Source organism: Nesoenas mayeri (genome assembly GCF_963082525.1).
Source record: "Nesoenas mayeri genome assembly, chromosome: 2".
In the NCBI taxonomy this organism is placed as follows: domain Eukaryota; kingdom Metazoa; phylum Chordata; class Aves; order Columbiformes; family Columbidae; genus Nesoenas; species Nesoenas mayeri.
In genome coordinates, this window is record NC_137543.1 from 98,664,778 (window position 1) to 98,683,276 (window position 18,499).

The following is an 18,499-nucleotide window of genomic DNA, read 5'->3' on the forward strand; positions in this document are numbered from 1 at the left end:
CCTAGACCTGCAGTTCATCCACAGGCCACCATGGTCCCTATGCCTGAATTTCCAATGTCAAAAGGAACCAGGATTTGAAAATAAACCTGTCCCCCTTCATTTTGAAGCAAAAGGAGCACCAGGGTAATTTCTACCTCATCTCCAGTGAGTTTCAGTCACATATGTAAGACACCTTATGGTCACTTTCACATAATTATTTCCTTAGCTGCAGAATCAAATCCTTTGTTTCTCCTCCTTTACCCCCAGCCTTTTTGAGCCTTTTCTGGATTCTTCCAAAATTAGCACTGAGAAGGCCAGAGCTTTAAACATGTGTGCAAAGATAAAAGGGACGTTTTACTGGCAGACTAACTTTTCTATTGATGGGATCATTCTAGATGTCTTACAATGTTACTGCACTTGTTCTTGCTGCACCGGCAACCTTCATTCCTTCATTTCCTGACTATTAAATGACTGACTTTGTGTCTTCTCCACATTGTCTGGTGAACTGTCTTCTACTGTTTAAATTGTAAACCAAATCCTTCCACTGAGGAGTAACATTCACCATATGGAACCATTTCAATCAGGCAGGGGCAGAGAATCACAGAGAGGCACTCACTTGCATATGCAAACTGGTAGAAACTGTATGGCAAATGATGAAATTAGTAGACATCCAGGTAACTACGATACAATGGAGTAACTATAGCTGTTGTACAGAAGTTATTAATAACAAATCCATTAGAGTTCTCTGAACACTAAGGGTGACCCTCTCAAGAAAGTGCATTTGTATTTCCAGATTATTTGGGGTAAGGTTTCAGACCCACAGAAATTAAATAATAGCAGAATAGTACAGAATACTCCCTCTTGGATTTATAGTTGTTTAGAAGGAAATAAATAAAGGATGAGAATGAACATTGATTTGGAAATTAATACAAAGGAATCTGTCTTGTTGAACACATTAAGTTTTTGGCAAAAGAGATGAGAAGACAAAGTTAGCGAGGAAATAAAATAATTCAGGATAATCAAAGCTTCATTATAGAGTTGCAGCAGATTTCACAATGTTGTATTGTGGGGCAATTTAAAGACTGTTAACATTTAATATTGATAAATGTAAACAGGAAAAAGGTAGTCTTGATCAGACATACACATTAAGCTGTAAATTACCTATTAACTTTGAGAAAATAGGCTTTGAAGTCACTAGAGATGATGATAAGAAATCTTAGTAAAGGAATATAGAACAAATCATTAGGTTACCGCAAAAATCTATAGTACCTCCCTTTCAAAAACAGAAACAGGTGAAAAATAAGAACAAATACATCAATAACTTCCATATAATAAGAGATTGATTAGACTCCTCAGTGAGGACAAGAAACAAGTCAGGGTACAAAAAATTACAAATAGCATGCGGTAGGTGATGAAACAATGATTGCTCGCTTATTTCTTACAGTACAAGACAGCACCCAATGAAATTACAAGACAGCTGCTTTAAAGTAAACCAAAGGACGTACTTTTTCATTCAGCACATAATCAAATTGTGGAACTCATGCGATATTATGGAGGTCAAAAATATAAGTGAATTCGAAACATATTAGACATGTAACACAGGCCCATCAGTGTCTACTAAACATGATATTCCAGATTAAATTTCCATCTTGGGAAGTCCTGATGGCTAGAAGCTGGGAGAGTACAAAGTAAAAGGACAGCTCTGTGTTTGCCATGTTTCTTGCATACCTTGTCTCATCATCCACAATTGTCACCATCAGAGAGATCTAAATAACCTTATGGTCTGACAGGTTATGGCTACTTTTATACCCTGTAGGTGGTTCTGCCAGTGGAGAAGGGGGTGACATACAGCAACATACAATTTCCTTGTGCAGCTTAGCTTATAGATCAAATACTGCAGTGGCACAAAGATACACAGGATGGGTCCATTCAAGCACTGTGGAGTGTAGCAGAGCTTTCTAGTCTAAATGCAGTGTATGACGAAGGTACCTTTGCTCAGCCAGTCTGGATCAAGGCCCATGCTCTCGGTTGGATTTAGCCTGGTTGAATGTCCCTTGACTCCACGCAGGTCCAGGCATATCGTACAGCATGGCTGCCCCTTCCAGGGGCACAGACTGTGTAACACACTTCACTGCTGGCTCCATACATTTGCACTCCCTGTAACCAAGCCAGTAAACCTCCCCTAGATGGTGCACCAAAGACTGTGTTGAGGAGACATCAAACCAAGCTCTCCTGATGACAGCTCAGGTTTGGAGGTGCAGTCTACCTTATCCTTTTGGGCTGCTACCAGCCTTCTGTGACTATAAGCTGTAGAGCTGACAGTATTTTACTTATGTGTTTCAAAGCTACTAGCTAGATAAGAAAAGAAGCACTGAAATTCAGGAATGGTAGTTTTCAATAGTGATACTTTTTCTAATAATAATTGCAGTTTGCTTTCCTTCCCTGTTCCCACCCTCAGCTTCTCCTGATTTTCTCCCCAGCACTTTTATATTAATAATATCTTGCCTTTCTTCTCAAACACCTGTCCCACCCCCTTTTTGCTGAGCCACTTCCCCCACCAATTTCATCCTCCTAACCGCAGCTCGCTTTGCTTCTGTTCCTTAATATCTGAAGTCAACTTTGCTTCTTGTACTAACCCACTTCAGAATCATCATCATTTTCCTTCTCATGCTCTTGCTCCTGGCTTTCTCCATCTGTCCTTTCCTCCTCCCAGCTGTTTTCCGGAGCAGCTGTTTCCACCACCACACAAAGCCCAGATGGCTGACTACTGACTACAGGGAGACAGGCACCCTTTTCTCAGTTCCTGTACCTGGAGCCGTGTGATATCCCAATCTGCTCTTGTAGGGGCTGAAATAGATGGAGTTCAGTCACATGGAGGAAATGTGAAGGGCTGAAGAATGCTTATGATCTTCAGAGATGCTATATACTAATGCCTTGAGTCACCACATGGATTATGTGTGGCTTTTTCTCCAGAACTCTGGCAGTTGGTCACTCTTGAATAGTTTCACAAAGATAGTGAAAGGCATTTCCTTGATTCCAGGACAACGACCACGTCTAAACTTGAAGTTACCATTCCAAAGGTCTAAGATTGCCACAGTGAAAAAGATTTGAGAATATCTGTAGCAGGTATGTAATAAATCACTTTTATTCTGTTCCCAAAAGCAGGTCAACAGTTTTAGCTGAAGCTCAACAAGCAGCCTGCTTGTGGCAGAGGCAGCCCACGGAAAGTTCCATCCAGATAGTTTCAGGCTGGTGAATTTGAAACAACTGGAAAGAGGGACTTCTAATGGAAAATGTTAGGAACTCCTATACATGGCTATCCAGTCCCTCCAAACTGCTTACTTTCCCTACTTAAAGTATGTATGTGCATGTATGTATGTATATATATACTTATGGCACCACTAAAACAATAACATTAAGAGAATACTTTTGCTGTAAAATTCCTTCCCTACTGCACATTTTTTGCCTGTTTTTTCCAGCACAATACTCACTAGCACAGTACAAGCAGGACACCTTGAACACGTCACACTACCGTTTTAAGCCACTACTATAGTTTCAGCTATGACAGTTGGCAATTATTTGAAGAAGAAAAAATGATGGGCCTAATAAAGAGCCTGAAACTGAGCTCACAAAGAAACTTTGGAGTATTTCAGGTTCCAAGCATGTCAGCAGCACAGGCTGAACAAAATGTTTTGCAATGCTGCTCCAGCTCTCCTTGCAGCACAATACTACATTGTCTGAGACAAGTATAAGAACATTCCTGCAGATAGATCGTATTGGCAGAAGTACCTTTTTAATGGCTGTATTTCACTCAGAAGATAATCATATCACTTAATGCTCCTATTTCTTCCCCTATCAAGGAAAAGTCACTATTTTCCCAGATAGCATGCATCTTAGTTTCCAGCAATGTGAACCATAGGCTGAAGGCTTGGTAATTCTCTGCTAAAAACTTTAGTACTTCTAAGAGCAATGACTGAATTAAAAAAAAAAAAAAAAAAAAAAAGGTAAAAAAGTTAAAAACCCCCTGAAAAACAAAAAACCAAAATCTTCTCACAAATGTTTGGTTATGAAACTCCAGCTCAGGGCAGTTGTGAAGGGGCGCCTTGTCCCTGCAGGTGCCTCTGAAGTCAATGCTCTCAACAAGAAGCTGGGCCAGGGAAACTATTATAGTTTGAGCTGTGACTGTTGATGTGGACTCACGGAATCACAGAATGTCAGGGATTGGAAGGCACCTCAAAAGATCACCTAGCCCAATCCCCCAACCAGAGCGGGAACACCTAGATGAGGTTACACAGGGAGGTGTCCAGGCGAGTTTTGAATGTCTTCAGAGCAGGAGACTCCACAACCCCCCTGGGCAGCCTGTTCCAGTGTTCTGACACTCTGACTGAGAAGAAGTTTATTCTCATATTTATAAATGGAACCTCCTGTGCTCCAGTTTATACCCATTGCCCCTTGTCCTATCATTGGTTGTCAGCGAAAAGAGCCTGGCTCTAACCTCGTGACCCTCACACTTTACATAGTCATAAACATTACTAAGGTCACCCCTTACGCTCCTCTTTTCCAAGCTAAAGAGACCCAGCTCCCTCACCCTGTCCTCATACGGGAGATGCTCCACTCCCTTAATCATCTTTGTGACTCAGCCGAACCGGGCTCGCCTGGTGCCCGGTGAGGCCGGTACCGCTGCAAGCGAGTGCTGCGCAGCCCCACCAGGCCCGCTAGGCGCCACGACACGCTCAGCGCGCCTTCGCTAGCCACCCGCGTCAAAGCCCCGTACGTGCTCCACTCCGGGCACCGCCACCAAGGCTTTCACCGGCCGGACCCTCACCCGGCCCGGGAGCGGACTGAGGGACCCCCGGGAGGGGATGCGCAGGATGTTTTTCTTTTCCGAAACAAACACGGGGGAACAGGGTGTGAAAACTCCATGAGGACGAAGCAACTGCCCTTCAAATTCGCAGCCGGCCGTTATAACGGACTACCGCTACGAGCAGGCTGAACTGCCTGCGCCCCGCTTTCCCGCGGAGACTACGAGAGGCGACAGCTCAGGCGCCGGCGATGGCGAGAAACGGCGGCTCCCCTCTCCCTGCCCGCAGGGCCCGGCCAGCGCCCGCTCCGCCCCCGGCCGTTGGCGGCGGCCCCGCCCCGCCGAGCGCCCCCTGCGGCCCGGCGGCCGGCACGGCGGGGCGGCGGCCGGCGTGCGCGGAGCGGAGCGGTGCGGTGCGGTGCGGTGCGGCGCGGTGCGCGAGGGGTGCGCGCAGGTGTGCGCGGGCTGCGGGTGGTCGGAAGCCGGGGGGGGGGATGCAGCATGGCCGAGCCGCCCGGCGCCCCGCACCGCACCACCGGCTCCACCTTGCTACACCCGCTGAGCGAGCTGCTGGGCATCCCGCTGGACCAGGTGAGGCTGCCCGCCGGGGCGGGGGGTTGTCGCATGTGTGCTGAGGCGGCGGGTCTCCTGGGAGCGAGTGGGCTTCTCTGTCAGTGACCCGAACAGCCCGTCGCTGTCACGCCTCGCGTCTGCCAGCGGGCCCGGGAGGTGCATCGCGGAGGCATCGTCCCCCGCGGAAAACTTTGGGGTAGAAACGGGTTTCGGCGCAGGGAAAGCGCTCGGCGGGGTCGGGTTGAGCCGTGCAGCTGTGGCGAGCCGGCGGGTTGATGTACAGCGAAAGCCCTTTATTTTTCCCGGCAATACCCGGCGCTTTCCGTGCTCTTGCGAAAAGTCGCTACTGCTGCTGGATGCTGTAAGTCACGATGTTGAGCTAACTGCGGCAAAGTTTGAAATGCTTCAGTAGTTCAAGTGCTCGCCCACCTCTGCTCATCGGCTTGGGAACATGCACAGTGCAGGAAGGTGGATGCAATGTGTTGTCCAGAAAAATCATTGCATCAGGAGGCACTGCTTTTGTGGCTACAGATCTGTCACAGAAGTCTTTTCTGGCACAGAAGTTTCTTTCAGCCTGGTACAGGTGCTTGATGGAACTGGCAAAGCGCATGTATGGAGGTACGTGAAATGCACAGGCATGCATGTGAGAAAGTGGTCTTACCGGCGAACAAATTTGTGTAAAATGCTTAACAGCATACCATACCTTTAGCAGCAGTATTGTCTGGTTGTTTATAGGCTCCTAGTTAAACTGATTCCCAGCAGGCAGAAAATGTCGCTTCCCCACCTCCACCTTTTATTGTCTCTCAAGCCTGCGTGCACCTGCTGCCTTCCTGCATTCTTTCAGCAACAAGGAAGTTAGATCTGGAACTTTTTGATGACCAAAAAAAGCCTCCACCAAACTCAACTAGGAGGCTGAGCTGTGCTTTAAGAAAACAGGGTGGCAGAGATGTGCTGGTAAAAATCAACAGAACATTGAGATTTATTTGCTCTCTTCTGTTTGCAGAGTGGCTGGCACTATGTGTCATTTTTTACTACTGTTTGTTTTTGAAGTTTAGTAAGAAATATACTATTTTAAATCTTAAACTCCTACATCTAACCATGTCAGTTTTCCCTTTTTTAACAGAAAACAGTTTTTGATGCAAAAAAAGAGAGACCTATTGCTCAACACTAAAACAGTCAAACAATAAAGGCCTAATATAAGCTAGTACTATAATTTAGGAGAAGGTGCATGAATAGCAATAGCTTCTTTTTTGAGGTATTCTGTGCCACGATTGATGAATATGGGAACACCAAAGAAACCAGGAATAGCGAATGTTTAATGTTCCAGCTTGTTTGTGACAGTATGGTACACGTATGGTATTAGGCTGATTGGGTGACCAAACAATGAATACGTGACAGACTACACTTTTTCTTTCTAAAACTTGTCCTTCTGTTCAGCCAAGGTGATACAAATACAAATTCTCCCCATGCTCTTCCAGGCCTGAGGATGCTTCGCTGAGTCTGGTTATGTGCTGTGTTTGTCCCAGGGTCCTGGTCTCATGGGTGCTGATGGTGGGGACCTATGTACCTGGTGGTTTGCATCTTGAGCTCACACCAGTAAGCAGGGGAGGTGATGTAGCTGTGTGAGCAGGTATACAGGCATAGGTGCTGTCCCTGCAAATGACCCTGCTGGCTCCAGCAGCACAGAGCCCCCTTGCTGGGGTTCCTCACAGAATTGCAGCATAGTTGTTCTGAAATGCAGCTTTCCTCAGCTGAAAATTGCCCTCCTCCCCCAGGATACTGCTTAATTATCCCTGTGAGATTATTCTATCAATCATTTAAAAAATTCTCCCTCACTCCTCTTGCTGCACGGCAATGTGCCAGACCATGACGAGCACCAGAGATTTCTGCTGCCCTGAAGTAGGAAATAACCAGATCACTACATGCAAACGTTGTGCCACCACCATTGTCTCAAATCACGTGAGTTCCGACTCTGAGCCCCTGTGCTAATACACTTTCAACGCTTTCGCTAAGCAGGAGCTCTTTTGCCAGGTGGGTTGGTTACCACCTTCATTCGAATGAGAAGACTTTTGCTGAGTGGGAAAATAATAGTTCACTTGGTCCTCTGTGCAGAACAGAGCTCTGCTTATGAAAAGAGTATTTTGCTAGATACTAATCTGGCATCTAACAGGGACTGGTTCCTGAACAAATCCCTTATTGCAATGTTAACAGGCTCTCTGTGCCTTCCACTCAGTGGCTAGGCTGCAACAGGGGAGGTAATCTCTGGGTTGTCACTGTATGTCAGCATCATCATGCTTGGCCTGTTGAATGATGACAATGTATTAATAAACGTCCCTCCGGTCCGTGTGGCTGGCAGTTCCCCATGGCTGGCCCCAAGCCTTCAAAAATGCCGAGAAATGCCCAGAGAGCAAGAGACAAAGGTGCACAGGTGGAGTGCTGTGAGTGTCTGGTCTACACTAAGTGCAGAGGACTTGTCCCTTTTTTCAGTAGAGATGGTTTTCCATGAGGTCTGCGCTGACTTCAGTCTATGAGAGAGACCAGAAAACAAGTTGGGCTGGAGGTCTGAAAAATTGAAGGAATAATTGTTATAATAATCTTTAATAGCAGTGGCAAAAAAGCTGTAGCAATGGTAGGTGGCAAATGTTTTGTCATCTAATAAGCAGCTATTGTATCACTCACTATGGGAAGTATGGATGAATATGAAAATTTCATTTCTCACATAGATTGTTTTCTTCATTTTGAAAAGCTACACCCTAGGTTTAAAACCAGTGCAGAATTAGAGGGTGCAATTGCTAGCTGCGCTGTTTACCTGGCACACTGTTCACATTTTATTTAGTAGATAGTGTACTGAGTGAGAACGTGGCAATGTTTTCTGCTTTAGATGCTAAAATAATGCTGATGTCTCTGAGTATTTGCATATCTCTTTAATGGATGATTTATCTTTGAATTTCGCATTGAAATATTATTTTTTAAGCAGTGCTATATTCAGTAACAAGATTAATGAGCTTGAAAGAGGATGAAAAGACTGCCTGTGTTCAATTCATCCTCATATCCCAGGAAAGCAGACTTTGAAGTTTAGCTGACTTATGTTCTAAAAATATCTGGCTAGGTCAATGACACACCTCCAACAACATTTGGAAAAGAGTTTTGGTGTGGGTTTTTGTTATTGTTTTTTTTTTCCTTATTATGTATGCCTCAAATCACTGATTCTGGAACATCATCTCTCTAGTATGCTTATACAGTAACTTTTGGCAAAGGATATACTTTTTTTGTCATAGTCACCATTAGTGACCATAGTCACCTAAGTCACCATTTTGGGACATCATCCTCTACCATAACTCAATGAGGTATGGGAAGTTAAATGCTAAACTTTTAATAGTGTAATTTCTCTAAAAACAGTTCACATGTGTATAAATGCAGTGAAGAAATAAATATGCTCAATAAAGGTATATTAGAAGTAATTTTAATGGCATTTTTTATCTATATATAGTTTTATCATGCCTTCCTAAACTCTAGGCAGAAGTAGCAGCCCAAATGCAAAACTTCAACTTCTGTACAACAAACCTTACATTTAATGGTCCTCACCCTGACCTGTGTCAGACAGTGTGTTGGCTTTCAGGGAAATACACTCTGTATTCAAGGAGACTCTCTCAAAAAAATGTAAAAGCATCCTTTTGTGTTTATATCAGAGGGATTTTAACCTCAGCATTTTCATTGATGAGGCTAGCCGTGTTTCTCCAAAGGGGAAAAAAAATGTGCATTTGAACTTAATTTTGGATGCTTTGGCCACCAGTTGTATGCCTTATTTTTCATTTTAATCCTTTCATTGGAGCTAGTCTGCATATTTATGTTTTGGCAGCAGTTTAAATAAAATGCTAACTCTGTAGGGGGACTGTGGAACATGCCTCTGAGTCTTGGGATAGTTGAAGTATTAGAAATGTCTTCCCACTGTTCCTTGAGCTTGAATAGCTCTCTGCCCAAAGTGTACTGGTGATTTTGTTTAAAATGGAGAAAGCAGAGAAAAGTATGTGTATATACATATATTTCACTTTTACAAAAATCAACATGAATTCTCATCCCAAAATCAGGATGGTTTTGTTAAATTTAATGTTTTCCAGCTTTTTTGCAGTCCAGCTTCAGTTTTGCTTCTACGCTTTCTGGTTTAGGTAGTCAGCAGATTTGTTAGTTCCAAGGCTCTCTGCATGACTCTTTAATCCACTTTTTGGACAGTGAAAAGCAAAATAAAAAATGAACGTTCTAGGAACTCAACAGACTTAGTCTGGGAACTTTGAGGTTCCTGTAACAGTTGTCAGTAGAGGCATTAGAAGATGTAATGTGGAGGAAGAAATGTAATTTGCTGAGTATTGGAAAGAGAGGAATGAAGATGGAAATTCAGTAAAGACATAAGTGGGGTTAATAATCTGATTTTTACCTGGAAAGAGTTACTCTGAGGCAACAGAAACAACTGTCCATGTTTGGTATGAACTATGCACGTTTTAATTTCCTAATGCAGTCATTTTGCAATTGAAAATTGTATGTTTTCATTTTGAATTCCAGCAGTACTTGTCAGATTTAATGCCTCCCTGCCTGACACTTTCAACTGCAAAAAGTAAAGCTGTGTAACTTTTAGTTATTTGAGAAACAGCAAGCAAAAATGAAATTTGAAATCAACATCTTAAAATACACTTAGAGATATTACTTAGATTGCCAAAATCAACTTTAATTTTGATATTTTCTGACTTTTGAGTACCCAGATTTTGTAAAACTCTTGTCCTTAAAAGAAATCATTGGCTTTTTACTATTACTATTTTACTATTACTAATGCCATGAGGGACATAGCACTTGATCTAAAGAACAGAGGCATAGCCTTGCTAACGCTGTTTTGGGTCCCCAGTTAAACAGGTACCTACAAGCAGGGCAATTCCTAGCGCTCATAAGCTGCATGGCTTTTTTGTGCCTTTAGGGCAAATCCACTCTCTAATTTGTTGCGCCTGTTTGTGTAGGACCCGGGATTCTGCATGTTCCTGAGACAGTCATGTAGTATTTTCCAAAGACTAAGGTCATCTCCAAAGCATTTCTTGCTGTTCAGGTCAGCTGTTACAAACATTTGCAATAATACATGTTTTCCTCTGCCTTGGAAATGTGCTGCCTTTTTCAACATGTTCTCACCCAGTTTAGCACTGCATTCTTGAACCTCATGACTGATATCTCGATACTACGGGTGTAAATATTTCCACATCCCTTCATACCTTGAAAACAAAGTCTGTCCTATTAAGTTTTTCATTTGGCAAAAGACGAAAGTGCAACTGGATTCAGCGACTTGCATTTTTCCCCCGTTTAAGCACTTTCCTTCTCATTGGTGTTAAACGAGATCTGGAAAAAAAAAAATGTTCAAGTGCTGCATAAAGTTTCCTGAAACCTTCCCTGCACATTAATCATACCAGCACTGATTTAGTGGTGCTCTGAAGCTATTTTGAGACAATATTAAGTAGTGACAAAAACTCTTGGGCTCCAGCCTAGGGGGCCTAGACACGAAGCACAGAGATGGCTCTGTATTTTCAGGGGAGCCCCCGATACTCAGGATTTACTGTGCGTTGGCCAGCCTGACATGGTATTTAGTGCCCTGGCTGCTCCTTGTCTGCTGTTACAGTTCCTGAGAATGGGCAGCGCTCGAGGCAGACTTGCCAAACTGCGAGTGGTGCTGGTAATCCCTGGGCAGGGGAGGCCACAACGCTGGGCTTGGCATCAGCACAGAGGTAGATCTGGCCATCTGTACTTGTCCAAAATCAAGTAAAAAAATCTGATGTCAAGGGACTCACTCTTTGGAGTGAAAAAAATCCCTCTGTACGTGGCGTAGAAGCTACAGGCAACCTTGAGGCCACCAAACCCCATCTTCTGGATGCTCTGGTAGTCTAGTGAAGGTACTTAAGGACAGCTTCCAGAAACCCAGGCTTGGTCTTAAAAGTACAGTCTGATGTGCAAATTTCTATTGTCGTTTGCTGATAGTGGGAGCATTTATGTTGACATGTAGTTTGGATCAGGAGTGTACTTTGGGATCAAATCTCCTGACTGTGCCCACTTAGCACACTTGCTATGTTGAACTGGCCCCAGAGCATCTGTGCAGGGTTGCTCTCTGAGGATGCGAAGCTGAAGGATGCACCTCAGGGGCCTGCAGAAGGACACACAGCACCAGAGTTCAGCTCCTCTGAAGCGAGACCCTCCAGACAAGTCACATGAACGTAGTAGGGTCCTCATTCTCAGCTGTTTTGCTTTTCAGACCTGCTTCTGCTGCAGCACATCGCTAGCTAAGATAGGCATGGCAGACATCTCTGACGTTCAGTTGGTGATTTCTTCAGAGCACAGCACTGGTCAGGCTTGTTTGGTCACTTCCAACAGTGTGGAATCCAGTCTGTTCTGCATGGGGCTCAGCTGGGTCAATCTGTCTACCCGCTACCAACAAGGAGAACGGCACCTGTAGAAAAATGACCAAGGGGAAACCTTTTGGGTGATCCCTCACCAGGGCACAGTGTGATTTGACCGGTGTCCCTTCTTACAGTCTTTATTGGAAAAGTTCATTTTCACCAGAGTTTTTTTTTCCTGGCGTAAGGCATTTTAAACAGCTTTTACAGAATCCTAGGTGAGCACCAAGTCAAAAACAAAAGCACAAGCAATAGTTACTGACGTAAACTTTTTTTTTTTTTGGCTACTTACACTATATTGCATCCTTAGTGGAGCTGGGTGGGAAATAATTTTGGGCTCCCCTCGTGATATGAACATTTCAGGCTAGAAAAAAAAAAAAACCCACCCCCCCCTCCCCCCTCCCCAACCCCAAACAACACCCCCAAAACCCAAAACACAACAAAACAAAGCCCAACCAAAACAAAAAAACAAACCAAACACCCCCTAAAAAAAAAAAAAAAAGAACAAAAACCCCCCAGAAATCTCAATATGAGAAAACAAAATTTCTAAACTTATTTTTGAATCAAAAGACTAAAATATTCTCAGAGTTTGTTCTCAGTCATTTCCTCTGTAAGGTTTTGAAAAATACCCAATGAAAAATAATTTAACTCAAAATTCAAAAGATTGACTAGACAGCTTTACCAACTTGGATTCTTGGATTTTTTTTTCTTTTCTTTTTTAAACAGCAAATTGTAGTCATTACTCTGAAAACTAGAAGAAAAGTTAGTCTGTTTGCCTATAGGAGTACTGTTACTATGCTATTTGGTCCTAGACAAAACAAACACTAAAGATTAGAACAATTCTTCAGCCTTGGTTTCTCTTTCTCTGGATGTTTTATCCAGGTGGGATGTGAGCACTCTCAACATTTTTCTGGTATTCCTGGGTGATTTTGTGACTGGATAATGGGAATTTTGTGGTGACCTCATGTGAATAAACTCAGCAGCATAGTGGGTGGGATGCTGTCTGAAAGCATGTGAGCTACTTACCTAGATGACTTATGAAAAGGGCAGATACACCTGAGTGTGTGTATCTGCCTGGTAAATCCCAGACAAAAATCTGTCAATCATACGGAATAGCAATTTTAAAAATTATTGATCAGTATCAGATTATATTCTGCATTCTTCCAGTTCAGTGGGTGAGTCAGGCTGGGGACTTCTGGGAGGGAAAATACTCCTTTAGATCAGTCTTCTGAATTGCATGCAGAATATTCAAAAATGAAATAACAATTTCAGGCCAAGAGAGAAATGTCAGCTGCTGGTTGTCATGCACAGGCTGAGCATTTGCTTCTTTTATGGGCCCTAGTCTTCTGACAAAAGCTCTAATTGGACTTGAGCAATTTCTTCATCTGTGGTTTCTTGTTCAAGTGCAGTTTGGCACTGGTGTGCAGATAGGGCAGGAATGGGGAACACAAAATGACAAGGCAAAAATCAAGACATTTGAGGATCCCGTGCTCCCAACATTTCTCAAATAACTTCTATGCTTGTTTTCATGCTTGTGCTTTATTTTAAACTTTTCTTTTCTTTTTTTTTTTTTTTTAAAGGACTACTGAGTAGGAAAGATTTAATTATTAACTCTCACACATAGCTTAAATGACATTATAAAGTGGTGAAAGTAGGTTTTTTTCTCTTATCAGTGTAAGGGAGTGTTAAAGAGTAGGACTGTATTGACTTTATTTATCTCGTGTGTGCACACACAGAGGGCAGGTTCAAATCACTGACTGCTGAGGTTTGCAGCAAGTATTTACACCAGCAAATTCCAGCTGATAGATCAATTATGTACCTATTTGAGAGATTTTTAAAATCACTTTGTTCACTTACAAGAAAAGTTTAACTTGTCTTATATTTATACTTCTTATATGGCAGGGATTCTCAAGATGTTTTGTCAACTATGCTGTATTGAAGGTGAGGAAAAACAAGTTTATACAAATGGTTTGGAGACAGTGACTGGAAATTAAAAGGCTTAATCCTTGAGTTAAATCCAGTTTTTGGTGGCAGCATTACACATCCACAGTGAGTTGGTAGGCACTGATAGCACCCACAGCTGTTTATGGCATTGTGTGTATGTTTGTGCTCATGCTAACTCTCTTGAGGCAAAAAATTGTGGTCTAGTTGCCACAGCAACAATAACACTGCATTCAGTTCCTATTTTATATAAGTATGTTGAAAGGGTAGGCATATTGCTGTGGTATATTGTGAAATGTGATAGACTTGAGAGAGAGGAAACGTTCGTGTTTTTGAGAACTTAACTTTAATTTTGTGTTACCTTTTTTGCTACTTCTCTGCTAGGGCGCTAGTGTGCAATTGCAAATGTGACATTGCAGAGAGGGAAATGGGCTCAACAGTTTGGAAAAAGAAACTTTTAGAGACGTTTTGCTGATGCTAACCAGCAAATAAAGTGACAATTAGAACAAAGGATGGTCCAGGACAGAGGGAAATGGGTGACATAATTATGTTTCTGTCTCATTGTAGTTGTTGTAGTCAATTGAAAGATGACTGTAGCTGTTCTTTGCCATGAAACTGAAATTAAAATATGAACAAGATAAAAGAGAAAAAATTACAAGGTAGACTTCTTAAACATGCAAAAGCAAAGTGAAGGAATTGGGTTATTTGCTTTCGGAATGTGACTGTTAAAGAGAGATCATGGTGAAAATATATGCGAGCAGCATAAATGAGATGGGGCTAGGACTTCTTCCCTTCTGTCTCACAGTGTTTCTCCATATGAAGAGGAAAATGTGATAACATTGGAAGGCTGTAGATTTAACAGTGATTAAAGTGAAAGTCTTTTTCATGCAGTCCAGAAGTGGACTGTGACACCCATTTCAACAGAAGGCTGCTAAGGCCAAGAACTTGGCCAGAGCCAGCGAGGACTTGGATGTTTACATGAAAAACATGAGTATCCAGAGTAAGATACTTAATAGCTTAAAAGCAAAAGCTTTTGGAAATACACATTCTTTTGCCAGCTCCTTTCAGGCCCTATACTCTCTGCAGGCACTGGTTTCTGACAGCTCTGCCTCTGGTGTGGCTCATGTTTTTGGGATCCCGAGTTGCTGCTGGCACTCCCGAGCATGGCTGCTCCCATTATGGGTGAATGGGTCTGCCAGAGTCGTCATCCCCTCCCAGGGCTTGGCTCAACACTGGGTTTATCGCTTGAGTTTCTTCACATGGTGATAGAGCAGGACGCAGCAGATCTCTGTAGGGAAGATCAGCCACTGCTCAAGAGTGGTCACTTTTTCAGCATCCTACTTAAAGAGAACCCAAGCTGCAGCTGTCATTCTGTTAGTTTATAGAGGAAGGAACTGGCCCTTTATATGCTTTGCAATTTATTTTCCTCCTGATTATCTGCTTACTGTCTCTTCTGATTTTTAACTGTTGTCTTTTTTGTTGTTTGTTTTTCTTTTTGTCCATATCTCTGTTCAGTTCATGTTGCATATCTTTAATACTGTATTTGAGGGTTTGGTGATCTGCATATTCTCTTAGAAGAGACCACATCAGCAGGTGTCTGGTGTAGTCTGCCTTCATGCTTTGATAGGGTTCTGACATGCTGATCAGTAGTCTGTTATCTAACTGTTTATCAGTCATACAATTTTACGTGCACCATTACCTCAATTGTCTAACTATCTCAGTCAGGCTTCCTGTTGTTTTGGCCTGGATAGACTTGAATCAGGGATTAAAGAATTACTGAGAGAAAATTGATTCCCTATCTGCCTCCTCTTTTTCTTTTTTCTCTGACACTTCAGTGTTTGAGCATAGTCACTAATGAGGGCAATGTACCAGACCACTAGGGAAGACCCTAAACAGCAAATGCTCCTCTGTTCCCTGTGTTCCCTAGAATCAGGTCTTTGCAATTGCCTTTGCTATTTCTGCCTGTGAGACGGTGCTCTCCTTTATATGCTAGCAGGTGAAACTACTGGCTTGTGCCCTGGAGAGGCTTTGAGCAGTCAGTGGGGACCCTGGTCATCCCTTTCCAAGTCTCCTCTCTCTCGTCCTGTATAAAATACGTGCTGCGCTTTGCTCAGGTGCCTTCCAGCGTCAGGAAAAGTCATACGCCTCCACATGCTGTTTTCAGTGCTACAGCAATGGTGGGAAAAAGTCCATCTGCATTTTGAGATATATTAAGTATGCTAAAAATCAAACCTGAAATGCTTTCTCAAAGTGCTTCTGAGATAGCCAGATGTTAGTGGTATAAAACCTTGCGACAGGAAGAGAGATAGAAATAAATTTTGAAAGCCAGCTGTGTAGATCATGCAATGTCCTAGTTCTTTTAAAGCTTTTTTTTTTTTTTTTTTTAGGATTTAGGTGTAAAGGGCATGTTTGAAAGGGAAGTTATAATTATTTATGCAACTTAAAGGACTGTTGAATTTCTTTTCCCTGATTATGTTCAAGTTCGTAGGGTATTTTGAGAAAGGCTTACTTGGAGTTTCTGGAATTTTGTTGCTGTACTTTGTTTCTTGGACAATAAATTGCCTGACACTGCATAGTAGGAGCATCACTTTAATAATTCTAAAATGTAACTGCATTCTTTTCTTTTTTTTTTTTTTTTTCCGCACTGTTAAAGGGGAAAAAATGAGACTTAGTCTTGTTGCATTATGATTGCTGTCCTTTGTAAAGGAAAGCAAGTCAAGTTTCTGCTATTGCTGACTCATAAGCATGGCAAGAATACGCCTGGGGAAAAATGTAATACTGTGGCTAAGTAATGCAAACGTGGGTGGGTTTTTTTTTCCTCCTGATATGGCAGTTATCTTTGGAAAATATCAGTGTTGTAACCCAAAGTTCTGATGTACTGTATGCAAATAGAAGCATGGAACTCTAGCGGGGGATATATAAAGAAGGCAGCATGCTTTTAATGAAGGAAGGAAATGAAATATTTTTTTTCCTCAAATATACTGTAGTGCAAATGAAATTAATTTATAGCAGAATCTAAGTACCTCTTCTTTTTTTATTGTTTACTTTACGTTTCATTATGCTTATGCACCAACTGACACTTGCTCATGCTGTGTGTTTTCCTGTTAGTTTTTGTTTTGATTTGGTTGCTAAGTTTGAAAACAAGGATTTTTTAGGTTTTTTTTTGAGGGGATAACCCGTGGAATTCATTCAGGGCATGACTTTTTGTGAAGGTACTAATGATTTCCAGATACTTCAGTTTAGTGGCAGTTGAAATGTTTTACTTGCATAAAATCCTGAGCACTTGCCATCCCCAAGTTACTTGTTTTCAATAGTGTCTGAAGTTGAGCATCTAAAATTAGACATGCTCCGAAGTTCTGCTTCCAGAGATATTTGCTGTAGATGTAAGGTGCTTGTAACACAGGCATGACTAAACAGCTGAGGCTGTGTTCGTCTTCTTGCATAGTTCAAGATCCAAAATAAATGAACATAAAGTGAGTGTGCTGCAAACTCTAAGCAGAAATAAGGAAGGAAAAACCAGCCACAACAGGATATTGTTGCTGTACATGTTTTAATGGTGGCTTCTCTTCCTGCCAGAGTTCTGAAGGGATTAAAAATAGGTCTGCAGGCCACATGAATGAAGGTTAGATAAACAGATCTTATATTAAACAGCACAGAGCAATAATTTTACTTTTAAACTGTAGAACAATAGGGAAGAACAATATTTCATGGCTGTGAAATCTCAGGATTGTGAAAGTGAGTATCTGAAGTTGACAGTTATGGAGGCTTGCTAATTCTTTACAGTTACTGTTGTAGTAACTAAGATAATTGTGTTTGAATTGAAAAACAAACAAACAAGCAAACTATAACCAAAACAAAACCACCATACACAGCTCTTTATAAACAGGCTAAAAAATGAAGAAAAAGCTATCTAGAAAATGTGCTTACCAGCAGAATCAAGGGCCACGGTGAAAATGAAGGACTCTGCAAGCAAGTGCAGAATAGAAAGTTTTCATTATTTACAGAAATAAAGAGAGTTACTGTTATGTTTGCAAAGACAATTGCCCTAAACAATCTGAAAATCTGATTTCCCAGCCAAATAAATGGCTCTGACTAGAGCTTACTACTAAAAAAGGTGGTTCTACATATATTCCCCGCCTTGTGCCACGTTCCTTTTTCTTCTCTTGGTGAAAAAACTCTCAGTTGTGCATCTGCACAGGTTGAGCTGACTGAAAATCAGTTCTAGAATAAAGTGTTTTGCAGTTGATTTAATTCTGTATGACCTGGCCGAGGAGAGATGGGAACACCTAGGCAGTGGTGCTAAAGGAAGGTGGAAAACTCCTTCCTTCTTGGGGATCCAGAGCTGAGCAGATTTACTGCAGATTTGCCATGGCCCTTACTGATGGCTTCCCAAAAAATTTTCTGTAGTCTCTTCTGCCTGTGAGGAAGTGCCATGTTGAAAGGTAGCTGGGAATGTTTTCTGTACCTCTTTGAGCAAATTCTTTGGCTCTGCAGTGTTGGAAAAGGTATGGTGGCTCCCTGAGATCTGTGCCCCATATTTTGCAGGGTTGGAGCATGGGCAAAAGAACATCAGTCTTCAGCTCTCCGTGTCGATGTACCCTGATGTGATGTTGTTAAGCTCAACTGAAAGCATTTTCTTTGTTGTTCACAAGAGTTTTCCTTCCCTTCTTCTGGAAGTGCTGTTACTGGGTGTTTTGGAGCTGCAAAACTGCTTAGACAAGGAAGAGGACAGGAGGAACTGAGGTTTGCAGCACCTGCTTGCGGAAACAGGAAACTGGGTGCATTT

At 42.3% G+C, this 18,499-nt stretch overlaps 1 protein-coding gene across 1 annotated transcript in view; it reads left to right on the top strand.

Moving 5' to 3' along the window:
• Positions 1-5,281: 5,281 nt before the first annotated feature.
• The window catches only part of MBOAT1 (membrane bound glycerophospholipid O-acyltransferase 1), a gene marked incomplete at both ends in the record, with an annotated part of 56,016 nt that continues 42,798 nt past the window's right edge, over positions 5,282-18,499 (top strand). Inside the window, one exon of the mRNA XM_080340575.1 lies at positions 5,282-5,371. Coding sequence (XP_080196701.1) covers positions 5,282-5,371 — 90 coding nt within the window. The remainder of the gene's footprint in view (positions 5,372-18,499) is intronic.